This window comes from Globicephala melas, chromosome 12, assembly GCF_963455315.2.
Source record: "Globicephala melas chromosome 12, mGloMel1.2, whole genome shotgun sequence".
NCBI classification, from domain to species: Eukaryota; Metazoa; Chordata; class Mammalia; order Artiodactyla; family Delphinidae; genus Globicephala; species Globicephala melas.
Window position 1 is genome coordinate 89,080,489 of NC_083325.1, and position 9,672 is coordinate 89,090,160.

The window sequence follows — 9,672 nt, forward strand, 5'->3', positions numbered from 1 at the left end:
GGTGAGGAAATGGGGCCCCGAGCCTGGGGCAACACCACGGGCCACACAGCCCCTGTGGGTGAGGTGGGCAAGGAGGGCCCAGGGCCCCGGCCCCCGGCCCTCCGCCTCGGCTGGCGATGGACACCAGGTGCAGAAACCGGTTTTCTTTTGCACCTCGTTATTTCCGCAGGAATAGCCCTGGCCAGGTGGTTCTCGCTAGTAGTTAATTTTAATGAGCTGTTATTTTCGTTAGTAAGTGTTGAAATCTGGGTCGATGCACGTTCTGTGTGTGAGTGAGTGTGTCTGCTGTGATTCTGTGTCTGTGGCTTCTCTCTGTGCGTACGTATGATGTACGTAACTAATACATGGGATACGTAATACGTTAAATATATATATAATGAATACGATTTGCAACGTTGTAGGAGAATTCACATGCATGTTAAAATTTTGCTCGCTACATGCCCAAGTTTCCAAAGCATTAATTTCTCATTTTTATAGCTGTTGGGAACTTGGTGTTTTTTTTTTCGCTTTTTAAAAAAAATATTCTGACTAGTATATTAAGGTCACAACAGTTTTCCACACACATGGCGGAGAATTTGATTCTTGTGTTTGCAGACGGTTGTTCTCTTTGAAAATCATTGGAAAAAGCCAGTCTTTCTTTTCAGATACAGAATCTTCATTTTCTGATAACTTTACCAGATAGATTCCCTGTAGCTGCTTAGAAAGGAACAGAGACCGGTTTTCTGGTTTTTGCTGCAGAAACCCGAAGTCCTCTGAGAGCCTGAGTCTTGGATCCAGGCTCCGTCGTCTGTGCCTCATTCCAGAGCCTTTTCTTGCTTCCGCTGGACAGTCAGAGGCTTAGGCACTTGGTACAGTTTCCAGCATCCTTTCTTCTGGATTCTTTTCCTCTTAGAAATAGCAGGCATAGCCCTCAGCTGACAGAACTTAAAGAATGCTCTATAAACTTTATCTGTTTTTATTTTAGTCCAGAAGCCATATCTAAAAAGTGGCGGAAAAAAAAGAGTTATGGTTTGACAGAACCAAATGTCGGTAGCTGTTATCGACACCTCAGTGTTTATAAAAGACTCACTTACAGGCTTCCCCAGCGGCGCAGTGGTTGAGAGTCTGCCTGCCGATGTAGGGGACACAGGTTTGTGCCCCGGTCCGGGAGGATCCCACATGCCGCAGAGCGGCTGGGCCCGTGAGCCATGGCCGCTGAGCCTGTGCGTCCGGAGCCTGTGTTCCACAACGGGAGAGGCCACAGCAGTGAGAGGCCCGCGTACCGCAAAAAAAAGACTCACTTAACCCAAACTTTCTTAAGCTTCATCTCTTAATTGTGTATTTGTTTAATCCAAGTACGAAACCTGCACACGTGAGAAACCTAAGAAACTGCCCTTGGGAGGATGCGTGTCTTTTTCTCTTGACCAAAGTTAGGAATTTCAGCCTCTCTGTGAGGACTGATGAGTCACGGAGAGGAGGACACACACATGCACACACTTCTGAGATCACTGTAGAAGTTACTGAAACAGTGCCAACCACTCCCGTGTGGGCAGCACAGCAGGCGCATGCCCCACCCGGAGGAGGGTGTCGTCGGGGGGCAGCACTGGGGGTCGGGGGGCTCCAGGCCGCTCACCTGGGGTGGGGAGGGGAAGGGGAGTGGGGACAGTGCCTCCAGCGCTGCCGACCTCAGCGCCCCGCGTGTCCTGCGGGAAGGACAGTGATACTTGCCGAGCTGTTCTTAACGTCCCCTTCGTGGGACTCGAGACCCTAACGTGTCTGCGCTTTGCCCGCAGACTGCAGAACCCGGGGACAGTTCAACGCGTTTTCCTACCACTTCCGAGGCAGGCGGTCCCTTGAATTCAGCTACCGGGAGGACGAGCCAGCCACGGATGCGGGGCCTGGGAAGATGCCAAGGTACGGCCGAGCCCCGCCGGGACCTGGGACCGTGCACCCTGCCAGCTGGCCCTTGGGTGTGGGGGGGGTGTGCCTCAAGGGCACCCATGCAGCCACTCCACGCGCCCCGCCCTCGGGCCTGGGAGCCGCACACCCTTGGCTGTGTCCTGAGTCTCCCTTGCTCCTCCCAAGCAGAGCCGGGATGCCCGAGACGAGGCCCAGTAACGCCTCGGCCACCGCCTTTGAGCGCCCACCAGTAGCAGGGACCAGCGACTTCCGGGAGTTTGTCCTGGAGATGCAGAAGACCATCAGGGACCTCAGGAAGCAGGTTGGGCGCCCCCATCCTCACCTCCCCGGCCTGCCCGGCCCCTCTCCACCCTTGGGCCCGGTGTGCGTTTCTCCCGTGACGGTGAAGGGAAGGTGCTGCCCACATACCCCTGGTCCTCGGCCTGGGAGCCTCCAGGGAGGTCACTTTTGTCTCTGCCCTTCTTTCTGGCTTGGCTCCAGCTGGGCCGCATTGAGCTGCCCTTGGACCTCCTGGGACCGGGGACCCTCGGCCGTGGGCTGCCCACTGGCGCGTTGGGTGAGGGGCGCGGGTTCCCCCCGAACACTGGCTGTGAGGGGCTCCGGGTCAGGGCCATGCAGAATTCAAACCTCAAGTCCTGCCCAAAGCCTCCTCTTCAGGGATGACTGTTAAGCCTCTGCTCCCAGGGGGATCAGGAGGTTTTGATGGAGGTCGGGTCCCCTTGGGCGCCGGAAGGGCACCGGCACATCTGTACTCTGGGGCTCTTCCCTGGGGGTCTGCAGGGTTTGCAGACCTCCGCACCCCACCCCTGCCGTGTCTGCGCGGGGGTCTCAGCGTGATGTCACCTAAGTGGGAGTGAAGAGTGAGATCTCAGGTTAATGGGATGCATGCAGAGGGTCCCAGAGGGTCCCAGTGAGAAGGGCTTCTGATGCTGTGGAACATTCCAGAGACAGGCCTGCGAGTTGGGGATCTGTGGTGCAGGCCACGTCCTGCTTCTGGGGGTCTCAGTCCGCGGGCTTGGAAGACGTTTGTATCTTCCAGGGAGAAGTGCGCCGGCTGCCCTGCATCTGCTCTGTGCTTGCCCTGTAGCTTCTCCTCCTGCCTAGGGGTCTGGGGACAGAGTTGACAGCCTCAGGTGCTAACAGACTCGCCACGGTTGGGGGGGTGGGCAGGGGGAGGACTGGCCTGCCCCAGCTGGCCTCCCGCTGGATTCAGGGCCCGGACAAGAAGCCCTTTGCCTGGAGCTGGAGACAGAAAACCCAAGCAGACCCTGAGCTGACCACACAGCGTGCCCAGGGTGGGGCTGCACCCTTGGATGAGTGTCCAGGGCCAGACAGCTGACCCCTGATCCCTGAGAGTCCACAGGGAGCGGCAGAGAGGCCTGGTCGCTCTGCACACATGGGTCAGGCTGACCAGACGGGGATGCAGGACGGGGCGGTGAGAGGCTGGCCACCCCACGCCTGGCGGTGCCCATCCCACACCTCGTTCATGAGTCAGTTGAGACTCGGAAAACCCGAACGATGGTGGGCTAAATAAACGAGGTGGAAGTTTGCTTTCCTCTCACGTATCCCAGAGGGAAATGGGCCGGGGCTGCCGGACCCTCCACGGTGCAGAGGCCCCAGCGTTTCCAGCCCCCGCCACCCTGTCAGCGCCTCCCTCCCAGCAAGAGGGTGGCCCCAAGCTGGGGCCGGTGTGCGTCGGGGTCAGCAGCCGGTCACAGCCCAGAGCTCCTTTGAGAAGCTGGTGCAGAATGCTCTTGTCACCCAGTCCTGTGTCGGCATTCTCTCTGCTTCTTTCTAAGGTTTCTCTTCTCTTCTTTACCGACTACTCACCGTACTTACAGTCCGTGCACTTCTGGCCTCAGATACGGCGGAGGTCAGGCTGTTGTCATGGAGCTTTTGGACAAACAGCTACCAGCTGCTTAACGAGTAAATCTGAGGTTCCAGGAAAGTGCTTTAGACATTCACCTCGGTCCCCGTTCATCGTGAGGCATCGTTTCAAGTGAGGGAGCAGGTGCGCGGTACCCAAGCTGCCCGCTGCGTCCCGGTGACCAGCGCTTCTGCTTTGCCGCAGATACAGAAACTCGAGTCTCGGCTCAGCACCGAGTGCGTGGATGCAGACGGCAGCTCGCGCGCGGACGGTACCACATGGAAACGGGATCCCTGCACCGTCTGTGAATGCCGCGTGAGTGTGGATGCCGCGGGGGACCCGGGCAGGCAGCAGGGCCGTCAGGGAGCTCAGCTGTGGGGTCCCTTCCCACGTCCCTTGAGAACTCAGGGCTCTTCCCCCGGAGCCGTTGCTGAAGGTCGACACGGACATCACTGCCCCTGGTCAGCGCAGGGCTGTCCACACTATTCTCGGTCCTGGAGCAAGAGGACCGAGGGGGCAGTGGTGGCCGCAGGGGAGGGGGGCCTGGCCGCTGCCCAGGCTGGGCGGGAGTTTTGGGGCGGGGCTGGGAGCCAGGACGGGAGGACGGTGGGCGGGTCGGTGCACATGGGGAGGCGACTTCGTCCCCTGGCTCTGGAGGAGCAGGGGTCCGTCCAGTGTCCCTGGTGGTTGTCAGGTTTGGGCAGAGCCCTGTCCTCCCAGCTCCTCTCTAGCCGGACCTCCTCCTGGTTGACACCCAGGGACGTGATCCCGGGGTCCCCAGTGGGAGGTCAGAGCTGGGGGTGGGGTGAGATGCAGGGGCCGGGTCCCCAGGACTGACGGGCTCGGGCGCCGTCTCTCCTCCAGGACGGGCAGGTCACCTGCTTCGTGGAGACTTGCCAGCCGGCCGATTGTCCAGCACCCGTGAGGGTCGGCGGGGCCTGCTGTCCTGTCTGCCCGGGAGACTCCATGGGGAAGAAGCCCTGAGTGCCTCTGAGCCCTGAGCTTCCCCCTCATCCCCTGGAGAGCGAGGCCGGAGCGGGCAGTGCAGGGGACAGGGCACAGCGAGGCCGGGACGTCTCGGGGCCACGGCACGGAGCCGTGTCGGAACTCGCCCAGGGGGCTCAGGCCGGAGTGCTCGCCAACAGACCACGGAGCAGACACGTGTCCTAACTTCATGTTAGACTTCTCAGGTTTTTATTTAATTTTTTCCAAATGAAAAATTGGTGCTACTATTAAATTGCACGATTAAACCATTGAGGCTCCTAACTTGATTTCACCTAATGTCACCGTTTCTTCTCAACTGAAAGTTAGTCCCGCCTGGTTCTGGTACCAGGAGCTTGCAGAGTGGAGCCGCCAGAGGAGGGACACGGGACTGGAAAGAAACTCAGTCTCTGGCACACAGAGCAGTGTCTGCGGAGCGTGTTGGGTGACTGGTCTGGGCAGTGAGCACATCCCCCCAGCCCCGGCCCTCGGCAGCTCCCAGGGCATCACCTGGACCCACAGGGCGGATGACCCCACCGCCTGGAGCAGCAGCCCGTCCTGCGGCTCCCGACTCCTTCGCCCGGGATTGGAAGGTTTTTCAGCCGCGTTTAGAACAGGTCTGCGTTCACCTGTAACTTGCACGCACGCTGGCTGGTGTGGACCAGATGTGAAAACCCTCCGCTCCACGCCACGGTACCTACTGACCTGCGCGGCCAGCGTTAGCTGTGGCCAGCGCGTGCTCTGTCCCACCAGAGCCCACAGGAGGGCCACAGTGCTCTAGATTCTTCTTCCAACGGGAGGAGTTCGAATGTTGGGACCTTTCTAACTTCAGGTTGTGTGAGTGCATTGAAGAAAAACGACCAATCCCTATACCTCATTTCTATTTTCACAGCGTGTGATGTTTGATGAAATTTCGCCCATGCTTTAGTTTTAGATACATCAGAAAAACCATTTCCACTCTGCAAAAGTTCTCGTAGGATTCAGTGAAAAGCAACTTCCATACCTCATGGTCTCCGTCTTTTTAACTGACCAAAAACCTCCCGTCTTGTTCCAAATACAAAGTGGTCTGTGTTCTGAGAAACATGTCCCTGGACGTCCTGCTCAGTTCCGCAGACCTGAGTGTCCACAGCGAACCGGGTCCTGTGCTGGGCGCGGATACAGCGCCCACCTGCCCTTCCCACAGGAGACCCTCGAGGACCCCGGCCGTCTCGGTCCGAGGGGCCAAAGCCTGTGGCCCGTGTGGAGCTCATCACGGGGTGGGGGAGGGGAGGCAGGGCTCCCGCCAGCATCCAGCAGGTAGTGGGCAGTTTGAAAGCCTGGTTTCGGCCCAGCACAGGCCTTCTTCCCGGCCACAGGAGACCCCAGTGCCTGCCCTGCTAACATTCCAGCCCGAGGACTCGACAGCAGCTTACACACGGTCGGCTTGAAGTCTGTCCTCACACATCACTAAGTGATCAGTAAAAACTCCAGTGTTTCACAGGCACGGGACTTCTTCTGAACTAATAACTCACACTGAATAAATAACCAAATCTTGGAACCAGTCTCTGTAAGCAGAAAACGGATAACTTTGTCTGAAAGTTGATGGCTGTGTAAGTTGCTCAGGTATAAAATCCCGCCTTCTGGAGTGTTTTGGTGTCTGAAGGTGCCCGGGAGGTTTATCTGGTTTCATGCAGAGGGTGGGTTTAGACAGGCAGCCTGGCATGGCGTTGTCTAGCCCGACGGGAGGCTGGCTGTGATTCACAGAGAAGTTCTGCGGTTGCGGTTGCAGTGGGAACGTCTGCAGAATCGGCCATTTGATGAGGTGGTGGGAGGGGCCTGGACACGCCTCCAGCCCCGTGGGGAGCTGCATGTACATATTCCCTGACTTTTCTAACCCTTTGCCAGGAGCAAGTGCCTTTCTTCTGTTCATTGTAATCAGTCCGTCACCAAAGAGCCGTTTGCACTATGTAACGATGCCTTTCAGTTCCAATAAATGGGCCACATTTTCAAACGGACAATGGGTGTTCTTCTTTTCATGAGCCGATCCCAGAGGCGGGTCCCCTGGGGAGCCCTGGGTCTCTGCATGGACCACCATTCATAGAAAAAAGTGGAAAAGGAAGAAAAACAAGGGGATTAGTTAAATGGAGGCTGTCCTCCCCTGTGGCTGGGATGCTGTCCTGTGGACAGAGCTGACCTCCGTGTTGTGAATTTTGGGCAGGTTGGGGGCGAGCTCCCAGGAGAAACCTCCAGCCCCTACCCCACCCCCGAGGTTTCTGGCTCTGTGGCCAGAAACATGTGACCGTGTGACAGCTTTCCAGCCCCTGGTGCCCTGGGTCCAGGCAGGAGAGAGGATGCCGTCCTGAAGGGACCTGGAGGGATGTGAGGGTGTCTTTGCAGGAGCTGGAAAAATCGTGGCTCGTTAGGGAGTTACCACAGGAAGAAAACTGAAAGGGAAACATTCAGTACTGAAGTTTCTGAATTTGCCAAATCAGTTCAAACTTTGTGATGAGACACTTGAACTTTCACGATCCTGCCTCACTGCAGGCAATACTGAGCCTGTCCTCTGACGCTGTCCTGGGGCGCTCGCCCTGGTCACAGGGGAAGGTGAGGGATTGCGCGGAACGACTCGAGCAGCTGTCTTTTCTTCGAGTGACAGATGTCGTGTTATGTACGTTTTTGTGTGACGTGAATAAGCTTCTCCACGTAGTGTTGGGTGCTCGAGGATCCCCGTGAGCTGGAGCTCGGGAAGCAGGTACCCAGGTAGAGTGGCTGCAGAAGGGCGTGTGGGCCGCAGGTTGATAGAAAGACTGGACGATGTGGAGGCCAGGCTGTGGACCCGGAAACGGGCCTGCCTGGACTTCCTCTCCCTCCCCCAAGACCCAAGACCAGCACCTGTGCTGTGTGCCGGCCACCCTGGCGTGCTGACCGCACCTGGGATGGATGGTGGCCCCCTGGCCCATGGAAGGACCATCCATCAGTCTGAGGTAGGGGGTGGGAGAGAGCAGTCCCCCTTCGGCCAGATTCTCAGCAGGCACGGTGCCCCGACCACCTCCCCAGGGGACCCAGGGTCCACAGTCCATTGCACTCGGCTGGAGGCCGCCTCTGCCAGAGGCTGGGGCCCAAGGTGCCTGGCCCACCTGCAGCTCACCTGCTCTCCACCCCTCGGTCAACAAAAGACAAATTAAATGAGGCACTTTCCTGGTCAGAGGTTGACCCAGGTCAACACAGCCCCAAGCACCCTGTGCCATTTCAAATGAAACGAAGTGGGCGATGTAAAGTTGGCAAAAGCGTTTGTCTCTTGCTTTAGAAAATGAGGAGAGGAGAAAAACGGTACAGATGAACCGGTTTGCAGGGCAGAAGTAGAGACGCATGTAGAGAACAAACACGGACACCAAGGGTAGAAAGCGGGGCGGGGGAGGGTAGTGGGGGTGGGATGAACTGGGAGATTGGGATTGACATGTATACGCTATTATGTATAAAATGGATAACTGAGAAGAACGTGGTGTATAAAAAAATAAACTTCAGAAAAAAAGAAAATGAGAGAGATCGATATAAAAACAATCAAGAGAGGGATTCTGAGATAATTATGGTAAAACCTAATTTCTTGATCTTGGTGGTTTTCATGAGTTTCTTTACAATAATTTATTAAGCTGTCGGTTTACTTTTAGGTAATTTTTGTGTATTTTATTTCATAATAAAAATCTGAAGTCATTAGAAAGATATTTAAAAATTAAGCAGTTTCAACAGTTGGGGAGCAGGGAGATATATGGGACCTCTCTGTACCTTCCTCTCAATTTTGTTGTAAGCCTAAAACTGCCCTTAAAAAAATAAAGTCTTATTTAAAGGAAAAATGAGGAGAATGTATGGAAACATTCCTTGTGCCTTCTTAAAATACTCACACCTGTTTCCTGTGGGCAAAATTATGTGCTCAGTGGCATAAATAGTTGTGTTTTGTTTGCCAAATGATTTGTCAAAAGATTCTTCCTTATATGTGTGTGTACAGCTGATTCACTTTGTCATAAAGCAGAAACTAACACACCATTGTAAAGCAATTATACTCCAATAAAGATTTTTTTAAAAAAAACGATTCTTCCTTGTGCTTAGAGAATGACCCAAAAGCATTTTTTAAAAAGAGTCTTTTCTGACAGTTTCAGGGAGTCACCTGAGTATGTTTCTTCTGGTTTCACCACCGCATCACCATCCGCAGCTGTAGCCATGAGACCCTAGAACCTTGGAGACAGATGGGGGAGCAGGATGAGCACGTCAGCGACTGGGGTGCGGAGTCCTCTGTCCCCGAAGCCACCGGAGCCTTGCATGTCCCAAATGCCCACCATGGACGGTTGGGAGTCTCGGCTTGAACAGCTAAATGGGTTGTCCTGTAATTGCAGAAGAGGGGAAATGGGCCCAGAGGCGGGGCACCTGCACCGGGCCACCCGCAAGTGGAGGGCAGCCCTGGGGCCCCCTGCAGCCAGCCTATCCCAGGCCTGTGTCTGTCCTGTCCCGTAGGCTCCTCTGCAAAGGCTCCTTCCCGCTGTGCGGCCCTTTGGGCTGCCGTCCTGTTTTCTTTAAGCGGCTGCTTTGGCAAAGGCCTTGAGCAGAGCACGTTCCTGCTTCCTCAGGTATTGAGTGTTAAGGTTTCATGCTTGAAATCTAGTTGTGGATTTGCCTTTTATGCTAATGGTAACAGATACTCTCAGACCCAAAGCCTGGAGGCGTTGACAGGGAAGGCAGCATGTTTGAAGTTGGAAGGTTCCAGAGGCTCTAGTGGTGCCTATTTCAATGTTTGTGGGATTTGTGAAAAATAGCTCAGGCTCATTTGCTCTTTCAGCGTCTGGATTTCTTTCTCCAGAGACGGGGTCTCCAGAGGAAGGAAGCCCGCCAGAACGTCTCCGTGGTCTTTCCCACGGCAGCCTTACCTCCTGCCGTAAATGTTTCCCTAACTAACA

The 9,672-nt window shown here is 55.6% G+C and overlaps 1 protein-coding gene across 2 annotated transcripts in view; it reads left to right on the plus strand.

Annotated features, from left to right (window-relative positions):
* Positions 1 to 8,117, plus strand: part of PXDN (peroxidasin) — a 66,895-nt gene extending 58,778 nt beyond the window's left edge. For both annotated transcript variants that reach the window (XM_030844492.2, XM_060309567.1), the window contains 4 exons: positions 1,773 to 1,893; positions 2,068 to 2,200; positions 3,971 to 4,081; positions 4,631 to 8,117. In XM_030844492.2, the coding sequence (XP_030700352.1) occupies positions 1,773 to 1,893; positions 2,068 to 2,200; positions 3,971 to 4,081; positions 4,631 to 4,750 (485 nt within the window). In that variant the 3' untranslated portion in view covers positions 4,751 to 8,117. The remainder of the gene's footprint in view (positions 1 to 1,772; positions 1,894 to 2,067; positions 2,201 to 3,970; positions 4,082 to 4,630) is intronic.
* Positions 8,118 to 9,672: the final 1,555 nt, after the last annotated feature.